This window comes from Salmo salar, chromosome ssa18 (genome assembly GCF_905237065.1).
Source record: "Salmo salar chromosome ssa18, Ssal_v3.1, whole genome shotgun sequence".
Lineage (NCBI taxonomy): Eukaryota > Metazoa > Chordata > Actinopteri > Salmoniformes > Salmonidae > Salmo > Salmo salar.
Genome location: NC_059459.1, coordinates 71,982,896 through 72,006,231, shown reverse-complemented (window position 1 = coordinate 72,006,231; position 23,336 = coordinate 71,982,896). Strand labels below are relative to the sequence as shown.

General features: G+C 40.4%; 1 protein-coding gene across 1 annotated transcript; it reads right to left on the bottom strand.

The window, feature by feature from the left end:
* Positions 1-189: 189 nt before the first annotated feature.
* Positions 190-19,163, bottom strand: LOC106577957 (butyrophilin subfamily 2 member A1). The gene is made up of 11 exons (XM_014156441.2): positions 18,879-19,163; positions 18,423-18,502; positions 13,866-14,204; positions 7,108-7,398; positions 6,245-6,364; positions 4,772-4,798; positions 4,599-4,634; positions 4,455-4,502; positions 4,313-4,339; positions 2,526-2,555; positions 190-2,292 (listed from the first exon to the last, which is right to left on the bottom strand). The coding sequence occupies exons 1-11, from the start codon at positions 18,938-18,940 to the stop codon at positions 1,760-1,762; spliced, it is 1,593 nt and encodes a 530-aa protein (XP_014011916.2). The 5' UTR covers positions 18,941-19,163; the 3' UTR covers positions 190-1,759.
* Positions 19,164-23,336: the final 4,173 nt, after the last annotated feature.

Below are 23,336 nucleotides of genomic sequence, written 5' to 3'. Positions count from 1 at the left end.
ACCCCCCAAAATAAATCTCACCCTGGAACAAAGATGCAAAACCAATCACGGTAACATAGAAAAACTTAATTGATCACATTCCCTGTCTGTCAACAGCTTATCATGGTATAAAGCTATGTGAATAATTTTCGATTAAGTAAAATCAATCATTTGTATGATCCTTTGCTGTCATCAAACCAGGCATCAACGTTGTGTTGCATATTCTTTATTAATGTATTATACATTTTTACTTCAGTAGTTTATTTTTTGTGACATTGAACAAGCATTTGATTTGTGAAAATGTTGATTTGTGAAAAATACAATATCTTATTTGGTATGTGGATGTAGATCTTTAGATCTATTAACGACTAGGGTTGAGAGAAACAACTACATTCTACTGGCTTTTATGTAGCTGTTTTGACAAGTTTAATAATCACCCATCACAAAATTTTTTATTATCTTTACAATGACCAACAATGCAAGCCAGTTAGCCAGAGACTGGACACAATATATTCACCCCGTGAAGCCTGTCCAGTGTAAGATCTAGTTTGACTATTTCTAATAACATGCTAGTTCAATCAGTCTGGGGCATAAAGTCATTCTATGATTTGAACATACCAAAACATTAATATGACAAATGAATTTGACAAAACGGAATACATTAGTTGATACATCATTATAGCAAATTATATTGTCTCACTTTACAATAATGAGTATATACAGAATCAAAACAGAGATTTTAGTAGATTTTTACAGTTACATCTAAAGCATTATAAAACAGTACAGCTATCAAAAAGGGGAAAACATTACATCTCTCATCGCTCAGATATATTTGTGTGGGATAGAAGAAGAAAAAGATTAAAGTAACTCAATCTTCACTAAGTTGATAATTGCTAAAGCTAAATAATTGCTCAAACAATGGAAGATAATCTGCATTGCATTCTGTGCATCAGCTGTTTTCCCCATGGTCAAATAAAATCAGATAGTTTGAGGTATTAGTGTACTAATAAAACCAGAGAATTGTGGGGTTTTAGAGTACTAATAAAATCAGAGAGTTGTGGGGTATTAGACTACTAATAAAAACACAGAGAGTTGTGGGGTATTAGACTACTAATAAAAACACAGAGAGTTGTGGAGTATTAGACTACTAATAAAAACACAGAGAGTTGTGTAGTATTAGAGTACTAATAAAAACACAGAGAGTTGTTGGTTATTAGACTACTAATAAAACCACAGAGAGTTGTGTGGTATTAGTGTACTAATAAAACCACAGAGAGCTTTGGGGTTTTAGAGTACTAATAAAACCACAGAGAGTTGTGAGGTATTAGAGTACTAATAAAAACAGAGAGAGTTGTGGGGTTTTAGAGTACTAATAAGAACACAGAGAGTTGTGTGGTATTAGAGTACTAATAAAAACAGAGAGAGTTGTGGGGTATTAGAGTACTAATAAAACCACAGAGAGTTGTTGGGTATTAGAGTACTAATAAAAACACAGAGAGTTGTGAGGTATTAGAGTACTAATAAAAACAGAGAGAGTTGTGGGTTATTATAGTACTAATAAAAACAGAGAGTTGTGGGGTATTAGGATACAAAAAAAAACACAGAGCGTTGTGGGGTATTAGAGTACTAATGAAAGAGAGTTGTGGAGTATTAGAGTACTAATAAAACCACAGAGAGTTGTGGGGTATTAGATTACTAATAAAACCACAGGCAGTAGTAACCAAATATTGAACAAACAATGCTATGGCCTGACAACTGCAATCTTTTACAGGATCACTTCTCAGCTTGAAAGGGTTATGTCTTGTGAGATTTTAAGTTCCTCTTTACAATCCAACAAAGGACCAAAGAATGGATAGAGTTTCTTGGTAAATGTTCCAGTGAAGGATTGGATGTGGCATTTCTTCTCAACGTTGAAAAATACAATATTTCCCCCCTCATAGTCCACTAACACCCCCAGCTTAAAAGGTTTCAGTTCAATGGGAAGGACTTTCGAAGACTGTTCAACTGTTTTCAATTCTCCATTATCCAAACGTATGCTCCAGTAGCCATTCTCTGGAATCATTTGGATGTTTGAACCTCTGTTCTCTGGGTCCTGGGCGACTCCAACACTCCACTGAGTCTTCTCCCCCAGGTCAACCTCCCAGTAATGTTTACCTGTATCATATCCCTTCACTCCCAAGACACAACGCTTTTCCTCAAACCTCTTCCCAGTCTCAGTTCTGCTTTCTTTCCGTAGGTCTCCAAACTTCACACACTTGTTTTTTTCATATACTGTGAGTCTGGGGTGTGCAGTGTCAGGGTCCAGAGTCACATCTACTTTAAACAAGTACATTTTTTATTTCATGCATATTCATACATATTTCATTGTTCATAGCAGTTCTGACACCTTGACTTTTGAAGTGTGTGTGTGTGTGTGTGTGTGTGTGTGTGTGTGTGTGTGTGTGTGTGTGTGTGTGTGTGTGTGTGTGTGTGTGTGTGTGTGTGTGTGTGTGTGTGTGTGTGTGTGTGTGAATATTAAATTAGTCCTAAAAGTTGAAAGATATTACCTGCATGATGATGCAACATTAAGGTCCAAACTGTATAGAAAAAGGTAAATAATGTTTTTTTATAAACAGTACCAGTCAGAAGTTTGGACACACCTACTCATTGAAGGGTTTTTCTTCATTTGTATTATTTTCTACATTGTAGAATAATAGTGAAGATATCAAAATGTTGAAATAACACATATGGAATCATGTAGTAACCAAAAAGGTGTTAAACAAAACAAAATATATTTTATATTTGAGATTGTTGAAAGTAGCCACTATTTGCCTTGATAAGAGCTCTGCACAATCTTGGCATTCTTTCAACCAGCTTCATGAGGTAGTCACCTGGAATGCATTTCAATTAACAGGTGTGCCTTGAATTTCTTTGCGTTTGAGCCTATCAGTTGTGTTGTGACAAGGTAGAGTTGGTATACCGAAGAGAACCCTATTTGGTAAAATACCAAGTCCATGTTATGGCAAGAACAGCTCAAATAAGCAAAGAGAAACAAGAGTCCATCATTACTTTAAGACATGAAGGTCAGTCAATCTGGAAAGTCGCAATAACCATCATGCGCAATTATAAAACTGGCTCTCATGAGGACCGACACAGGAAAGGAAGACCCAGAGTTACCTCTGCTGCTGAGGATAAGTTCATTAGTATTGCCAGCTTCAGAAAGCGGCACCTCAGATTGGAGTTCAAGTAACAGACACATCTCAAAATGTACTGTTCAGAAGAGACTGTGTGAATTAGGTTGAATTACGGTAAAGAAACCACTACTAAGGACATAAATAAGAAGAAAACACTTGCTTGGGCCAAATAACACAAGCAATGGACATTAGACTGGTGGAAATCTATCCTTTCGTCTGAGTCCAAATTAGAGATTTTTGGTTTGAACCGCCGTGTCTTTGTGAGACGTGGAGCAGGTGAACGCTTGATCTCTACATGTGTTGTTCCCACCATGAAGCATGGAGGAGGTGTGATGGTGTGGGGGTGCTTTTCTGGTGACAGTGTCATTGATTTATTTAGAATTCAAGGCACACTTAACCAGCATGGCTACCACAGCATTCTGCACCGCTACGCCATCCCATCTGGTTTGTGCTTAGTGGGACTATCATTTGTTTTTCACCACGACAATGATCCAAACCACACCTCCAGGCTGTGTAAGGGCTATTTTACCAAGAAGGAGAGTGATGAAGCGCTGCATCAGATGACCTGGCCTCCATAATCACCCAAACTCAAGCCAATTAAGGTGGTTTGGGATAAGTTGGACTGCAGAGTGAAGGAAAAGCAGCCAACAAGTGCTCAGCATATGTGGGAACTCCTTAAAGACTGTCTGAAAAGCATTCCAGGTGAAGCTGGTTGAGAGAATGGCAATAGCGTGCAAAGCTGTCATCAAGGCAAAGAGTGGCTACTTTGAAGAATGTAACACTTTTTCGGTTACTACATGATTCCATATGTGTTATTCCATAGTTTTGATGTCTTCACTATTATTCTACAATACAGAAAATAGACAAAAATAAAGAAAAACCCTTGAATGAGTATGTGTCCAAATGTTTGACTGCTACTGTATATAAATTATATGTTAATATGACCATGTAAGTGCCTTAAGCTGTCTTCCTGTATTAAGGGTTCTTATTTGTTGAAATGTGTAATCCCCCTTACAGTTATTTAGTATGTACTTTCCCCCCATTGAATGCTAATTGTCAAAACATCCCTATTTTGTTCTGTACTTTGTGTTTTCTTGCAATACATTTGTTCTTTTTTTTCTTTTTTTTCTTTTATATGTATGAAAGGAGCATAATGTTACCTGCATCCGGAATCTTTCCAGTTATTTCTGTGTGGATTAAAAATGACTTACATCACATACACTTGTTACGGAACACCAATCTGATTTTAAATGTATAAACAACATAGTGATAAATCAACTATAAATAGCACATGAAGCATACCCATTAACTTGTCCTTTTCACTGAGTTTTGCAAGACATTGGACTTTCTCTGTACAAAGGAGCAACATTGTCAATCTTTTAGATCAAATTTTTGCAAAGATTGGGAAAACTTCAAAGTTTCTATATTTACAGTGATTTGACATACCGTTTTCTGTCTCTTTTAATTTTGTCTTCACGCCATCTGTAATGATGAATAAAGAACAAATACAATTGTTTGGAGGGGTTGAGTAGATATACAGTATACCAATATTGAATTATCAAAATTGTAAAAATGTTTTACATTAACCAAAGAATTTGAGTTTTTAAATATGATCTTACTCATCGGCTTCAGCTTTTCCTGAAGAGCTGGAGGGAATATTATGTTCCCATCATTACACGCATTTGTGCCAAATATGACATTATATGATGTTATTTCAAGGACATGTGACATGCTCTCCCCTTTTTAAACAAAAATCATGTCAAGTCAGTGTAGTCTACACCCATTTTACCTGTTATGTTTTTATTTTGCTGCCTTTAAATTAAATCTAAACATTTATAAAAAAAACAGCTGTGAATCATTTTCATTAAGATTCTACAAATTTTGCACAATATTGCTCAAGCTCATAAAATTTGGTCGGTAATCATTGATGGACAGCGATATTTAAACTTAGCCTCTGATTTAAGTCAGGACTGAAACTAGACCACTCAGGAACACTCAAAACCTGTTGGAAAGATATTCTGGTGTGTCTTTTGCATAAAAATGTGTGTAATTGTCCCGCAGGAAAAAATTAAACCCTATCCCAGGGTTAGGCTTTCAGAAGACTGAGGTGGGTTTTCCACTAACTTTTTTCCTGAGCTTTGATCCTTTCATATTTCCGTTGATTCTAACAAACTCCTCAGTCCTTGCCGGTGACAAGCATACCAATAACATGATGCTGCAACCACAATACTTGAAAATACGAAGGGATCAACAACATTGCATTCTCTCCACATTACTGGCCTGTATGACAAAGTGAAAAGAATGATGCCTATGTTAAAAAATCCACTGCAAATCCTCCATTCAGTTCGCAGCAAGGCTGTTAAGTAATACTGCAAGACAAAACTACAGGGTTGGGTCATATCCAATACAACACGACACAGAGTGAAACCCTCTCTATTTTCAGGTATTGTGGTGGCAGCATCATGTTATGGCTATGCTTGTCATCGGCAGGGACTGGGGAGTTTGTCAGGATCAAAATAAATATAAAAGGAGCAAATCACATGTAAAAACTTAGAGGAAACCACGCCTCAGTCTTCGGAAAACCTAACCCTGGAGTTTTCTTTTTCAGCGAGACAATTACATTTTTATGCCAAAGAAACACTAGAATGTATTTCCAAGAGTTGTTGAGTGTTCCTGAGGGGTCAAGTCTCAGTCCTGACTTAAATTTGCTTGAAAATCTGAGAAAAGGTTTGAATATTGACATCCATCAATGATTCCTAAGCTAATTTAATGGGCAATTTTGACAAAAACAATGTTGGTAGAATCTTAATGAAAATGATTCACAGCTTTAATGGCTGTTAAAGGTGTTTACACCAAGTATTAACTCAGGGGGTTGGAGATATATCCAATTATGATACTTCATTTTGTTTTCTTAATTTCGAAAATGTTCTATAACTTTCTTCCACTTCAAAATGTGGAGTAGGTTGTGTAGATCTGTAGGAAAAACAATCAATGTGATCCTTTTTAGATTTAATTTGCAGGCAACAAATGTGAAAAAAGTTTAACAGGGTGTAGATTTTTTATGGGCACTGTAAATAAAATGAGAGACAAACCTCTTCTCTGGTGGAGGACATAGAGCATAGATGCAGTGATACACACCAACGCCAAAAACACAGGAATAATAAATGCAGATATGTAGACCCTGTCAGGCATACTGCTGAGGTAGAACTCTTCTGTAACAAGATGGTTTAAGGTCAGCTTAGGGTACCGCTACAGTACAATTTCCTAAATTTATAAGGTTCAACATATAAAACATATGTACTGTAGTGTAACATTACCCAGAATAATGGGCAATACAAGGTTGTGATTGAGTTTTGGCTTGAAAAATGTGTTTATGGTCACAAGAAAAGTTTAAAGCTGATGGTCCCTAGTTTGGGAATCATGCCTCATTCTCTGTTTTATGCTTGCCGGTTTCTACAGATGTAATTAGATACGTCAATCCAAGTTTGTAAAATGTTTTCAGAAAACAAAAGTGGTATAATTCTGAGAACTCCACGTCCTACGACCACAGGCCTAGAACACAGATTTAACTGCAGTCCACAACAATGACATTAATCTTTCTCATTCATTTGGGATCGTGGCATATACCTAAATGTACATGACAGATGGCTCAGGAACAATTGAAATGAGACCACTTTTGAGGTCTGATGATGTCTGACAAACATTAATGTTGGAGTGATATATCCCTTTAACATCTGACTGAGGAGCAACTCTTTCTAGACCCAGTTTTTGATTAGGGTATGGCTCTAATTCTACTTGGCCCTACAAAAACCAAAGAGAAAACTCTGTGCACATCAGTGTGTCTAGATTGTATAAAATAGAAGCCTAGTTAAGGTTGGTACTCTGTCATCTTTAGTTTGCATTTTTTACACTTGTTGTTGGCTACTTGGGTCTACATTGCAGTTCCTAAACTCACCAGTCATCTGCAGTAATGCTGATTCTAGAATGGTTCCCTTGCCCTTTGACATCACCACACATGTGACCCCCTCCAGTTGGTCCATCCTTATTCTCATGTGACTGGTTATGGAGTACAGGTCACCCCCGTCCTTCTGTTTGGGTCTCTCTGTCTCTGCTGAGGTGATCTCCTTCCCACTGCGGTCCGTCCACAGCATGTGAGGCTCTGGGTACCAGTTCTCTGAGCTGCAGCTGAGCTGGATGAACACTCTGTGGTGCTTCCTCATGGAGATCCTGGGGACACTGCCCTGCTCTGCTCACAAAGGAAGGAAGTATATTAATCAGGAAGATATTCCGAAACTGATTTTATGTGGCTCTGTCAAGGACAGTCTCGATTTTTTTATTTTTTATTTCACCTTCATTTAACCAGGTAGGCTAGTTGAGAACAAGTTCTCATTTGCAACTGCGACCTGGCCAAGATAAAGCATAGCAATTCGACACATACAACAACACAGAGTTACACATGAAATAAACCAAACATACAGTCAATAATACAGTAGAAAAAAGATACAGTGAGTGCAAATGAGGTAAGATAAGGGAGTTAAGGCAATAAGTAGGCCATGGTGGTGAAGTAATTACAATATAGCAATTACACAATGGAATGGTAGATGTGCAGAAGATGAATTTGCAAGTAGACATACTGGTGTGCAAAGGAGCAGGATAAATAAAATAAATACAGTATTGGGATCAGGTAGATAGATGGGCTGTTTACAGATGGGCTATGTACAGGTGCAGTGATCTGTGAGCTGCTCTGACAGCTGGTGCTTGAAGCTAGTGAGGGAGATATGAGTCTCCAGCTTCAGTGATTTTTGCAGTTCGTTCCAGTCATTGGCAGCAGAGAACTGGAAGGAAAGGCGACCAAAGGAGGAATTGGCTTTGGAGGTGACCAGTGAGATATACCTGCTGGAACGCGTGCTACGAGTGGGTGCTGCTATGGTGACCAGTGAGCTGAGATAAGGCGGGGCTTTACCTAGCAGAGGCTTGTAGATAACCTGTAGCCAGTGGGTTTGGCGACGAGTATGAAGCGAGGGCCAACCAACGAGAGCGTACAGTTCGCAGTGGTGGGTAGTGTATGGGGCTTTCGTGACAAAATGGATGGCACTGTGATAGACTGCATCCAATTTGTTGAGTATTGTTGGAGGCTATTTTATAGATGACAGCGCCGAAATCGAGGATCGGTAGGATGGTAAGTTTTACAAGGGTATGTTTGGCAGCATGTGTGAAGGATGCTGTGTTGTGATATAGGAAGCCGATTCTAGATTTAATTTTGGATTGGAGATGCTTAATGTGAGTCTGGAAGGAGAGTTTACAGTCTAACCAGACACCTAGGTATTTGTAGTTGTCCACGTATTCTAAGTCAGAGCCGTCCAGAGTAGTGATGCTGGACAGGCAGGCAGGTGCGGGCAGTGATCGATTGAATAGCATGCATTTAGTTTTACTTGCATTTAAGAGCAGTTGGAGGCCGCGGAAGGAGAGTTGTATGGCATTGAAGCTCATCTGGAGGTTAGTTAACAGTGTCCAAAGAGGGGCCAGAAGTATACAGAATGGTGTCGTCTACGTATAGGTGGATCAGAGAATCACCCGCAGCAAGAGTGATCATTGATGTATACAGAGAAAAGAGTCGGCCCGAGAATTGAACCCTGTGGCACCCCCATAGAAACTGCCAGAGGTCCGGACAACAGGCCCTCCGATTTGACACACTGAACTCTATCAGAGAAGTAGTTGGTAAACCAGGCGTGGAAATCATTTGAGAAACCAAGGCTGTCGAATCTGCCAATAAGAATGTGGTGATTGACAGAGTCGAAAGCCTTGGCCAGGTCGATGAATACGGCTACACAGTAATCTCTCTTATCGATGGCGGTTATGATGTCATTTAGGACCTTGAGCGTGGCTGAGGTGCACCCATGACCAGCTCTGAAACCAGATTGCATAGCGGAGAAGGTACGGTGGGATTCGAAATGGTCGGTAATCTGTTTGTTAACTTGGCTTTCGAAGACCTTAGAAAGACAGGGTAGGATAGATATAGGTCTGTAGCAGTTTGGGTCGAGTGTCACCCCCTTTGAAGAGGGGGATGACCGCGGCAGCTTTCCAATCTTTGGGAATCTCAGACGATATGAAAGAGAGGTTGAACAGGCTATTAATAGGGGTTGCAACAATTTCAAAAGAGAGGTTCCAGATTGTCTAGCCCAGCTGATTTGTAGGGGTCCCGATATTGCAGCTCTTTCAGGACATCAGCTATCTGGATTTGGGTGAAGGAGAAATGGTGGGGGCTTTGGCGGGTTGCTGTGGAGGGTGCTGAGCAGTTGACCGGGGTTGGGGTAGCCAGGTGGAAAGCATGGCCAGCTGTAGAGAAATGCTTATTGAAATTCTCAATTATAGTGGATTTATCAGTGGTAACAGTGTTTCCTAGCCTCAGAGCAGTGGGCAGCTGCTCTTATTCTCCATGGACTTTACAGTGTCCCAGAACTTTTTTGAGTTTGTACTACAGGATGCAAATTTCTGTTTGAAAAAGCTAGCCTTAGCTTTCTTAACCTGTTGGGTCTAGGGGGCAGCATTTGCACGTCTGGATAAAAAAAATGTACCCGATTTAATCTGGTTACTAATCCTACCCAGTAACTAGAATATGCATATACTTATTATATATGGATAGAAAACACTCTAAAGTTTCCAAAACTGTTTGAATGGTGTCTGTGAGTATAACAGAACTCATTTGGCAGGCAAAACCCTGAGACATTTTCTGACAGGAAGTGGATACCTGATGTGTTGTATTGACTTTAAACCTATCCCATTGAAAAACACAGGGGTTTAGGAATATTTTGGCACTTCCTATTGCTTCCACTAGATGTCACCAGCCTTTACAAAGTGTTTTGAGTCTTCTGGAGGGAGATCTGACCGAACAAGAGCCATGGAACGGTGATGTCCCATTAGACACCTGGCGCGCTACTTCATGTTGGGTACCCTCGTTCCAATACGTTATGAAAGAGTATGCATTCGTCCACCTTGAATATTATTCATGTTCTGGTTAAAAAGGCCCTAATGATTTATGCTATACAACGTTTGACATGTTTGAACGAACGGAAATATATTTTTTCCCCTCGTTCATGACGAGAAGTCCGGCTGGCTTACATCATGTGCTAACGAGACGGAGATTTTTGGACATAAATGATGAGCTTTTTTGAACAAAACTACATTCGTTATGGACCTGTGATACCTGGAAGTGACATCTGATGAAGAGAATCAAAGGTAATGGATTATTTACATAGTATTTTCGATTTTAGATCTCCCCAACATGACGTCTAGTCTGTATCGCAACGCAGCGTATATTTCTGGGCGCAGTGCTCAGATTATTGCAAAGTGTGATTTCCCAGTAAGGTTATTTTTAAATCTGGCAAGTTGATTGCGTTCAAGAGATGTAAATCTATAATTCTTTAAATGACAATATAATATTTTAACAATGTTTTCTAATTTTAATTATTTAATTTGTGACGCTGACTTGACTGCCGGTTATTGGAGGGAAACGATTTCCTCAACATCAATGCCATAGTAAAACGCTGTTTTTGGATATAAAAATGAACTTGATAGAACTAAAAATGCATGCATTGTCTAACATAATGTCCTAGGAGTGTCATCTGATGGAGATTGTAAAAGGTTAGTGCATCATTTTAGCTGGTTTTATGGTTTTGGTGACCCTGTCTTTGACTTGACAAAACATTACACACAACTCTTGTAAATGTACTGTCCTAACATACTCTAAATTTATGCTTTCGCCGTAAAACCTTTTTGAAATCGTAAAACGTGGTTAGATTAAGGAGATGTTTATCTTTCAAATGGTGTAACATAGTTGTATTTTTGAAAAATTTGAATTTTGACATTTATTTGGATTCAAATTTGCCGCTCTTGAAATGCACCTGCTGTTGATGGAGTGCACCACGGGTGGCACGCTAGCGTCCCACCTAGCCCCAAGAGGTTAACTGCCTGTGTATATTTTTTTTCCTAACTTCCCTGAAAAGTTGCATATCACGGGGGCTATTTGATGCTAATGCAGAATGCCACAGGATGGTTTTGTGCTGGTCAAGGGCAGACAGGTCTGGAGTGAACCAAATACTATATCTATTCCTAGTTCAACATTTTTTGAATGGGGCATGCTTATCTAAGATGGTGAGGAAGGCACTTTTAATGAATAATCAGGCATCCTCTTCTGACGGGATGAGGTCAATGTCATTACCCCAGCCAGGTCGATTAGAAAGGCCTGCTCACAGAAGTGTTTTAGGGAGCATTTGCCAGTGATGAGGGGTGGTCGTTTAGTCGCAGACCCATTACGGATGCTGGCAATGAGGCAGTGATCGCTGAGATCTTGATTGAAAACAGCAGAGGTGTATTTGGAGGGTGAGTTAGTTAGGATGATATCTATGAGGGTGCCCGTGTTTACGGATTTGGGGTTGTACCTGGTAGGTTCATTGATAATTTGTGTGAGATTGAGGGCATCAAGCTTAGATTGTAGGATGGCCGGGGTGTTAAGCGTGTCCCAGTTTAGGTCACCTAGTAGCACGAGCTCAGAAGATAGATGGGGGGGCAATCAATTCACATATGGTGTCGAGGGCACAGCTGGGGGCAGAGGGTGGTCTATAGCAAGCGGCAACAGTGAGAGACTTGTTTCTGGAAAGGTGAATTTTTAGAAGTAGAAGCTCGAGTTGTTTGGGTGCAGACTTGGATAGTAATAGAGAACTCTGCAGGCTATCTTTGCAGTAGATTACAACACCGCCCCCTTTGGCAGTTCTATCTTGGCAGAAAATGTTATAGTTAGGGATGGAGATTTCAGGGTTTTTGGTGGTTTTTCAAAAGCCAGGATTCAGACACGGCTAAGACATCCGGGTTGGCAGAGTGTGATAAAGCAGTGAGTAAAACAAACTGAGGGAGTAGGCTTCTAATGTTAACATGCATGAAACCAAGGCTTTTACGGTTATAGAAGTCAACAAATGAGAGCACCTGGGGAGTGGGAGTGGAACTAGGCACTGCAGGACCTGGATTAACCTCTACATCACCAGAGGAACAAGGAGAAGGAGAAGTAGGATAACGGTACGGCTAAAGGCTACATGAACTGGCCGTCTAGCACGTTCGGAACAGAGAGTAAAAGGAGCAGGTTTCTGGGCACGATAGCATAGATTCAAGTGTACAGACAAAGGTAAGGTAGGATGTGAGTACATTGGAGGTAAACCTAGGCATTGAGTAATGATGAGAGCGATATAGTCTCTAGAGACGTTTAAACCAGGGGATGTCATCGCATGACAGGAGGTGTAGGAGGTGAAACAACATGGTTGGTTAAGGCATATTGAGCAGGGCTAGAGGCTCTACAGTGAAATAAGACAGTAATAACTAACCAGGACAGTAATGGGCGAGGCATATTGATATTAGAGAGAGGCATGCGTAGCCAAGTGAACATATGGGTCCAGTGAGTGGCTGGGCTGACTGGGGACACGGCGATTCAGACAGTTAGCAGGCCGGTGCTAACAAGCTAGCAGTTAGCAGGCTGGGGCTAACAAGCTAGCAGTTAGCAGACCGGGGCTAGCAAGCTAGCGGTTAGCAGACCGGGTTAGCAAGCAAGCAGTTAGCAGACCGGGGCAAGCAAGCTAGCAGTTAGCAGCCCGGGGCAAGCAAGCTAGCATTTAGCAGACTGGGGCAAGCAAGCTAGCAGTTAGCAGACCGGGGCTAGCAAGCTAGCAGTTAGCAGACTGGGGCTAGCAAGCTAGCAGTTAGCAGACCGGTGCTGGCAAGTTAGCAGAAGGGCCTTTGGGGGACATCGCGATGGAGGTAAGTCTGTTTTTGCCTCTTCGTGCGGTGACGTCGATAGACCATTCGTGGATTAGAAGGGTTCCAAGTAGCTCTAGGTAGCTAGCAGGCCGCGGTTAGCAGAATGGGCCTTGAGCGGACGTCGCGCCTGAGGGGCCTGTTGGAATCCTCGGGCAGATTATGTCGGTATTCCAGTCGTAGAGGATCGGCAAGGTTCCGTGCCCCCGTACCGGCAGTAGAAGGGGTCCGGATATTGTAGCCCAGGAGTGGGCTTCGGTGGTAGCCCAGGCCGGGCTAGCTTCAGGCTAATTGGTGCTTGCTCCGGGATGGAAACGCTAGCCAGGAGTAGTCACCTGGAATTGCGGTTAGCTAGTTGCGAAGATCCAAATGAAAATGTTCAGAGTTTGCGGTAGGACTCCGGGGATATGGAGAGAAACAAATAGGTCGTTATGCTCTGGTTTGAGTCACGTTGTACGAACTGGCAAGAGCTTTCCGAGCTAAAGGTTAGCTGATGACCGATAGCAGTGGTTTGCTGACTGATAGCTGGTAGGTAGTTATCTGGCTAGCTTCAGTTGAGGGAGAGTATTTAGAAGTTGAGATTTAGGCAAATATTTTTTAAAGATTTGCGAAGAAAAATATATAAAAAGATAAATACAAGGGACACGACAGGACAAAGACGTCTGACTGCTACGACATCTTGGATTAATAGATTAATCGATCAGAAGGGTATCAATAGAAAAAACAGACGGTTCCAGCATAACTTATGATTACTGCCTAGATTTGATCATCTACTGTCGGCTTCTCTTCTTCAGCATGTTGAAATCAGATCTGTTTAACCAATTCTGTCTAACTTTGGTAATACTTTATTTTACTGTTGAAATTGACACCATCGACAATTGGACACTTGTTAGGATCTTGATAAGCTTCTCTTACTTCTAACTTGTAGCACAACGGCTGGTTCCTGGATCCAATCCAAGCGGCTGGCTTGACATTTGTAGCGTCCCCTATCTGACACCTTGACATTCTTCAACAGCAGTGATATGTTGCCTCTCTCTAGCTCCTGGGTGAGCAGACTCACTCTGCCCTTATAGCCCTTCCCCTCTTCCCCCATTCTGCTCTTATACAAATACAGGGGGTTAGTGAAGTCCCCCTCCTTAAACCACCTGATATCCATGTCAACAGCACTACTTTGAGGAGATAGATGACAGGGAAGGATGATGTCATCCCCAGCAGAGGCAACTACAGGGTCAGGAGGGACTATGAGGCTGAGGTCTGGAAGGAGAGAGGAGAAAATGTTACAGAAGGTATGAAGTATGGCGTGTGACGTTCACAAAGTTAAGAGCAGCTCATATTGAGCTCAAAGACAGTAATATCTTCACAGTTATCTTTTAACAGTGCTAAACCAGCAGTGCCCAAAACATCATTGGATCCATTGATAACGATGAGCAAAAAGACTGTATAAAATAATATTACAAATACTGATCTACAGATGTAGGACATGAATTTGATCACCTTTTTTTTAAAGTAATTTTTCCTCAAAGCAGAAAATGCAAACTTGCTTTTAATAAAGTTTATAATTTCCATTTTGAAGTTTCAGACTTGTTATCAATCCCTACAAAATGTTTAATTATAATCCACATAGTACAGTGAGGGAAAAAAGTATTTGATCCACTGCTGATTTTGTACGTTTGCCCACTGACAAAGAAATGATCAGTCTATAATTTTAATGGTAGGTTTATTTGAACAGTGAGAAACACAATAACAACAACAAAATCCAGAAAAACGCATGTCAAAAATGTTATAAATTGATTTGCATTTTAATGAGGGAAATAAGTATTTGATCCCCTCTCAATCAGAAAGATTTCTGGCTCCCAGGTGTCTTTTATACAGGTAACGAGCTGAGATTAGGAGCACACTCTTAAAGGGAGTGCTCATAATCTCAGTTTGTTACCTGTATAAAAGACACCTGTCCACAGAAGCAATCAATCAGATTCCAAACGCTCCACCATGGCCAAGACCAAAGAGCTCTCCAAGGATGTCAGGGACAGGATTGTAGACCTACACAAGGCTGGAATGGGCTACAAGACCATCGCCAAGCAGCTTGGTGAGACGGTGACAACAGTTGGTGCGATTATTCGCAAATGGAAGAAACACAAAAGAACTGTCAATCTCCCTCGGCCTGGGGCTCCATGCAAGATCTCACCTCGTGGAGTTGCAATGATAATGAGAACAGTGAGGAATCAGCCCAGAACTACACGGGAGGATCTTGTCAATGATCTCAAGGCAGCTGGGACTATAGTCACCAAGAAAACAATTGGTAACACACTACGCCGTGAAGGACTGAAATCCTGCAGCGCCCGCAATGTCCCCCTGCTCAAGAAAGCACATATACATGCCCGTCTGAAGAATGCCAATGAACATCTGAATGATTCAGAGGACAACTGGGTGAAAGTGTTGTGGTCAGATGAGACCAAAATGGAGCTCTTTGGCATCAACTCAACTCCACGTATTTGGTGGAGGAGGAATGCTGCCTATGACCCCAAGAATACCATCCCCACCGTCAAACATGGAGGTGGAAACATTATGCTTTGGGGGTGTTTTTCTGCTAAGGGGACAGGACAACTTCACCGCATCAAAAGGACAATGGACGGGGCCATGTACCGTCAAATCTTGGGTGAGAACCTCCTTCCCTCAGCCAGGGCATTGAAAATGGGTCGTGGATGGGTATTCCAGCATGACAATGACCCAAAACACACAGCCAAGGCAACAAAGGAGTGGCTCAAGAAGAAGCACATTAAGGTCCTGGATTGGCCTAGCCAGTCTCTAGACCTTAATCCCATAGAAAATCTGTGGAGGGAGCTGAAGGTTCAAGTTGCCAAACGTCAGCCTCGAAAACTTAATGACTTGGAGTAGATCTGCAAAGAGGAGTGGGACAAAATCTCTCCTGAGATGTTATGCCATGTCATCCATCCAGCATGTTTGTGATGCTCTGGATTGACGTGAACAACAGCGTGTTCCAGTTCCCGCCAATATCCAGCAACTTCACACAGCCATTTAAGAGGAGTTGGACAACATTCCACAGGCCACAATCAACAGCCTGATCAACTCTATGTGAAGGAGATGTGTCACGCTTTATGAGGCACATGGTGGTCACACCAGATACTGACTGGTTTTCTGATCCATGCCCCTGCCTTTTTTTTAAAGGTATTTGTGACCGATGCATATCTGTATTTCCAGTCATGTGAAATCCATAGACTAGGGCCTAATTTATTTATTTCAATTGACTGATTTCCTTACATGAACTGTAACTCAGTAAAATCTTTGAAATTGTTGCATTTTGCATTTATATTGTCGTTCAGTGTAGTTGCGGCATCCGGATGTCCACTACAGTGGACATTTCTTGATAAGCTCTTACTCTTCCTTATCTATTATTTATTGTGAAAAAACATATTACAGTCCTGACAACTCGCTTAACTACTCCTGAGATATTAATTTACTAGAAACAATTTGAATATCAAACTAACAAAAATTATAATTAATATTTACAGACTTATTTTCAAATGTCCATAAAATGTGTTAATTTTGACGGCAGCCATTTCTTTAAGAACCAGGAAGATAAAGTTGTCAAGGTCACACCCCAACACATGTGATATCATTGAAAAGCCCACATTGTCCTCCCAAATGGACAACAGGACTTAATACAGTGGTTTGTATGGTCTCAGAGATAAGGACCAAGAACTGAAGTCTACTAGAGAGGACAAAAATGAATTGATGCGTCTCAGCAGGCCAATGAGGGTTTTCTGTATAATAGTCTAATGTTGGTGGGGCATATTACTCTGTTTTAATGTTACTCCTGTATCACTATGATAAATATAATAGTTTTCCTCAAGTGTATTTTTAACAAAGCTGACAATCACTTTGAAGTCCAAAGTGTATGAATACAGGTGAAATCAATTATGAATACAGACATGGTGGCGTAGCAGGAAGATTGGAATGACTGTGAACCACAAGCTTTTGAGTTCAAATCTCAGGTGAGGATTAAATGTATATATAAATATACAGATTTTGAGTCAAATACGTGAGGTGAAATTATGTTTTTTCTCTAAGGGACATCAAGGATCTGGAAAGATCATGTTTGGAGGAATGGTCTAAGATTCCTCTATATCTGTTCTTCAATCTCATAGAACATCTTACAAAAAGGCTTGTGGTGTTAGGGGGATCCAATCATTTTGACCCCTATCTTCTTGATAGGGGTCAGAACAGCCTCAATTCATCGGGGCATGGACTCTTCAAGGTGTTTAAAGCATTCCACAGGGATGCTGGCCCATGTTGAATGCAATGCTTCCCGCAGTTGTTTCAAGTTGGCTGGATGTCCTTTGGGTGGTGGACCATTCTTGATACACACAGGAAACTGTTGGGCGTGAAAAACCCAGCAGTTGCAGTTCTTGACACAAACCACCTACTACCATAGCCTGTTCAAATGCACTTAAAACTGTTTGTCTTGCCCATTCACCCTCTGAATGGCACACACACAAACCATGTCTCAATTGTCTCAAGGCTTAAAAATCATTATTTAACCTGTCTCCTCTCCTTCATCTACACTGATTTAAGTGGATTTAACTTAACTCAATAAGGGATCATAGCTTTCACCTGGATTCATCTGGTCAGTCTATGTTTTATTTTTTTGAACACTCAGTGCCATTATGTTTTTAAACATTGTGCATACAATATAGCTCAGTATTTGTATTATTTATTTTATAGTCTTTTTTGTTCATCTTTATTAAGGGATGCAATCATTCTGTACCCCACTGGAGACCTTTTTTTCAATCAAAAAGTAAGTTTTGGCCAAATCAAAGAAATTCAGATAACTTAATATTTTTGGCTTTTCAAACTTGTAATGCCACTACATATTTTCCATACTTGGCCCTCGTGGGAATTTAACCCACAACCCTGGCATTGCAAGCACCATGGTCTACCAACTGAGCCACACGGGACCCGAAAACATCACAATCAATGAAAACCCCAAACTGAGCTTCACTTTCAAGCATTATGTAAAGAAGAAAGGTTTTATCCAAATTACAAATCAACAACAGACATAATATTTTATTGTGTATGTTGTCAGAAACAGCTAAATAATTTGATTTATTTTCAATGGTTTACACCAAGTTCACCTTTGCATAATAATCAGAATTTTCATTATGTTGCACTTAGCACCATTGTCATCATTGACCATTAAAACATAGGTGAAGACATCACCATTTATTAGTTTAGTTCAGCAGATATGAAGGAAGATACATTGTCAGGCTATGGCTGAATAGCAAAATGGCTGCCACAGCCGCCAGGAGGTGTTTTTTGCAATGGCTCCCTTTCTGAAAATTCTCAGGGCCCCAAACTTTACAAGTGTACCAAGATTCATGCTTTTATGAAAAAGTTAACATAGTTTTTACATATGTCTGGACTAATACAGTACATGCTTGTAATATTTATTACCTGCAGCAGATGAAGTGGCATCGAAGACGACGAGAAAAGTTAGCAAACAGACTTTGTGAATCAAAGGTTCCATTACGCATCTGTCAGGGGAAAAAAACAGGTTCTGTTAATCATTGCATTTGCCAAGTCATAACCTAATGTATCCAGTCGCATTATACCATTGGTTTGTTTTTAATTCACAGTCCCATCTGAGTAATATTTGCTTATAAAAAATAAATAATAATTCAAATATTGTGTTTACATTCATGACAGTTGAAGCACAGAAAATAATAGGAGTGAAGCAATGTGTTTTAGAACAATGCCAAGACTAAAGGTATGGTCAAAATATACAATGGAAATATGTAACGGACACATAAAAAAATCCACCATTTGATTTTCATTACACGCCAACTTTTTTGAAACAGAAAATACCTATTAAGAAATTGTTTTAGCCATTAATTCACTAGAGCCTCTTACCTGACTGCTGGCCCCAGGAAAGTATACCGGAGAGTCTGTTGTAGATATGAGAACACTTTCATTTTCCATCAATGAGTGTAGTAAACACCCCCATTTAGGAGGGAAAACACATTTCAAAAGATAGAATAGAGTATGGTTTTCAGTTATTGTTAAAGCTGTCTTAACATGTACATAGGTATTAATTTTCTTTAGATTAATTTATCATGTATATTAACGTATAACGTCTACATACTGTAGCTCCCAGATCTATGGTATACAAGCCCCCTCTACAGGCTGCTGCAGGGGTAATGTGAGAGCAGGTCATGGTCAGTTTCTCTAATACACCAGTTTATTACAATGTGTGGTTATCCTGCTGTGAATGTTGTAATTGTTAGTTAAATATGAAGCCAGGTTTACATTTATTTTGACAATTAATCTAGTGACTGTTATTGGAATATTTTATTATGTATATTTTTTAATTCCAACATGCCAAATTATATATAGGTGGTTATTAATCATTAATCTCATTGTCACAAACAGCTCGAGAGAAAACAAAAAAGTTTTTCATAATATATACAGTACCAGTAAAAAGTTTGGACACACCTAATCATTCTAGGATTCTATTCTTTATTTTTACTATTTTCTTTGTTCGAGAATAATAGTGAAGACATCAAAACTTTGAAATAACACATATGGAATCATGTAGTAAGCAAAAAAAACCTTGAATGAGTTGGTGTGTTCAAATTTTTTACCTGTACTATGTATATACAATGAACAATAATATGAACGCAACATTCAATAATTTGAAAGAATTTACTAAGTTACAGTTCTTATAAGAAAGTCACTCAATTGAAATAAATTAACTAGGCCTTAATCTATGGATTTCACATGACTGGGAATACAGATATGCATCGGTTGGTCACAAATACCAACAACAACAAAAAAGTAGGGATGTGGATCAGAAAACCAGTCAGTAACTGGTGTGAACACCATTTGCCTCATGCAGCACGACACATCTCCTTCACATCTCCTTCGAGTTGATCAGGCTGTTGATTGTGGCCTGTGGAATGTTTTCCCATTTCTCTTCAATGGCTGTGCGAAGTTGCTGGATATATCCGCGGGAACTGGAACACACTATCGTACACGTCGATCCAGAACATCACAAACATGCTCCAATGGGTGACATGTCTGGTGAGTATGCAGGCCGTGGAAGAACTGGGACATTTTCAGCTTTCAGGAATTGTGTACAGATCCTTGCAATATGGGGCTGTGCATTATCATGCTGAAACATGAGGTGATGGCGGCGGATGAATGGCATGATAAATGGACCTCAGCATCTCCTCACGGTGTCTCTGTGCATTCAAATTGACATCAATAAAATGCAATTGTGTTCGTTGTCCATAGCTTATGCCTGCCCATACCGTAACCCTACCGCCTACCATGGGGCACCCACACAATGCCATACACGCTGTCTGCCATCTGCCCGGGACAGTTGAAACCAGGGTTCATCAGTGAAGAGAACACTTCTCCAGCGTGCCAGTGGCTGTCGAAGGTGAGCATTTGCCCACTGAAGTCGGTTACGATGCCGAACTGCAGTCAGGTGAAGACCCAGGTGAGGATGACGAGTATGCAGATACGTTTGCCAATTGCACGCCCCCTCAAACATTGGGACAACTGGGGCATTGTGTTGTGTGACAAAACTGCACATTTTAGAGTGGCCTTTTATTGTCCCCAGCACAAGGTGCACCTGTGTAATGATCATGCTTTTTAATCAGCTTCTTGATATGCCACACCTCAGGTGGATGGATTATCTTGTTAAAGGAGAAATACTCACTAACAGGGATGTAAACAAATGTGTGCACAACATTTGAGAGAAATAAGCTTTGTGAATATCTAACATTTTTGGGATCTTTTATTTCAGCTCATTAAACATGGGACCAACACTTTACATGTTACGTTTATATTTTTGTTCAGTATATGTACAACTATGTACAGTTGCTGCCAAATATATTAGTACTATATTAGCATTTCTCTTAAATAATTCCCTGTTTCTTCTAAAATACTATTTATGTTTAAATTGAAAAATACATTTGGTCTTCAGACATAGTTATTGGATTTCAGCATTTCAGAACCAATTTAGATTTTTGAAACTTAAGTTTATCATTTTTATTTATAGTAGGGAAATTATTAGCACCCAAGACTACACACAGATTTTGGTAACATATAACTGCTGACAAACACTTCTTATAGCCATCAAGGAGCTTGCAGCATCTTTCTACTGGAAGTTTGGATCACTCTTCAGCCGCAAACTGCTCCAATTCTGCAATGTTTTAGGATTGCTCTCAACCATCTGCTGTTTTCATATCTTATCATAGGTTTTAGATTGGATTCAACCGTGGCCATTCCAGAACAGATGGTTACAAGAAGCATTTGTCACCAGTTATCTCAGGTGAGGGCTGTGCAACCAAGTATAACATGATGACCACACCACCCACGTTGCTTGTGCGAGTGTTGCAAAATAAATGTACACACGTTATTCACAAATTTCATCCACGAGCATCTACGTAGCCAGGCGCTAACATAGAACCTGGTTTTATTTTTGATGCATGATGCTCTGCAAGCCCCACCTCTCTCATCTGCTCATTGTTTTTTTGTGCGCATATACACACGTGGGTGATCGAAAGATGAACTGAGGTCCCTACTCCAGTCCAGTTTGTGGCCGTAAGGAACCTTAACGTTGGTTGCCAAAAGCTATTTAAAATCACGAGAAGAAGAAGACTGAAGGAGGATAGATTTCTAGAAACTAACTAGGTTTCCCTTTTTATCTGTGGATTAATTGTTGGCGTAGAGAACAAAAATGATTTTGTGTGACTCAGAATGGGTCAAAATTCTACAAAGATCCTGAAAAAAAAGGACCTTGTGCATTTCAGGTAAAATAACAACACAAGGTTTATATCCCAGGACAAATTAACTAGCAACAGCAAGCTAGCTAGCTAAATGTCCATGAATGTTTCATGTGTTTTGACCTGTCCCATAATTAATATAGTTGCTTCAGAGTTAATTTTGATATTTCAAACTGTGAGTCCCGATCTCCTCTGGTGTGGAGGGACAAAACCAACATGCGCAAAATGGCGTGCCCGGTCTAGCCAGCGTTTAAGCTCTTGGGCGCTTTTTTTCCCATGCCATTTGTTTTTCATTTCTAAATTAAAATTGTAAACTTAAGTTTTAAAACACTGCTTAAAATTGTTTCTGTAATGATGTTGAAAATATAACAATGTGGACCAAAACACTTTTCAATTTCAACTTATTTGAGAAGAAATATAAATGTGCAAGGGTGCCAATTTATTTGGCCGTCACCGTATATAGCATAACTAGGTTTGCGTTCAACAGTTGGGTTTTCAATGTATAGTGAGTGTATCGTTGTCTTAGTAGAACAACTCATTTATGTCAATTGTCTGCCTCAACACTCATAAATGTAACGCCAAAAATAGCATTGCATTTATACTGTATAAAGGAATGTTATCATTTGATTGGTTAATGATTATCATAGCTTACTGAATTCCAAAATGCTTTTACATTCTCTGTCAGGTGTATCATGGGACCTTTGATCAAGGATGTCTATTCCATAATTTGCCTCATCATCTTTTATCCCTTTTTATTTTGCTCCCGAGTGGCTCAGCTGTCTAAAGCACTGCATGTCAGTGCTAGAGGCGTCACTACAGACACTCTGGTTTGAATCCAGGCTGTATCACAACCGGCCATGATTGGGAGTCCCATAGGGCGGGGCACATTTGGCCCAGCGTTGTGAGGGTTTGGCCGGTATAGGCCATCATTGTAAATAAGAATTTGTTCTTTGCTGACTTGCCTAGTTAAATACATTTTCAAAATAATCTTATACAGCCTTGCCAAGGCTGTGACTAAGGTGGTACTTCCATCTGAAGTTAGGCCTACATTCCAGGCTGCGGACCATTATTGTGTCCTCTCTAATCTGCCTCAGTATCTCCCCCACTGTTGAACATGTACAATGTTAAAATTAAGTGCTTTGTAATATCAAACCTAGAGGTGTCCCGGGTGGCGCAGTGGTCTAAGGCACTGCATCACAGTGCTAGCTGTGCCACAAAAGATTCTGCGTTTGAGCCCAGGCTCTGTCGCAGCTGGCTGCGGCCGGGAGGCCCATGGGGCGGTGCACAATTGGCCCAGTGTCGTCTGGGTTAGGGAGGGTTTAGCTGACAGTGATATCCTTGTCTCATTGTGGACTAGTGACTCCTGTGGCGGGCTGGGTGCAGTGCACGCAGACCAGGTCACCAGGTGTACGGTATGGGTTGGATGTGCGATGTGTCAAGAAGCAGTGTGGCTTGGTTGGGTTGTGTTTTGGAGGATGATTGGCTCTCAACCTTCGCCTCTCCTGAGTCTGTAAGGGAGTTGCAGTGATGAGACAAGTCTGTAACTACTACCAATTGGATACCTCAAAATTGGGGA

Excerpts from the sequence above, each read along its gene's own strand:
- LOC106577957 (XM_014156441.2), bottom strand. The coding sequence starts at position 18,940 with ATGAAAGTGTTCTCATATCTACAACAGACTCTCCGGTATACTTTCCTG. Across the intron at positions 7,399-13,865 it reads CGTTGTGCTACAAGTTAGAA|AGCAGGGCAGTGTCCCCAGG; the intron begins GTAAGAGAAGCT and ends CTTTGTGAGCAG. Across the intron at positions 4,340-4,454 it reads TGAAAAGGACAAGTTAATGG|AAATAACTGGAAAGATTCCG; the intron begins GTATGCTTCATG and ends TAATCCACACAG.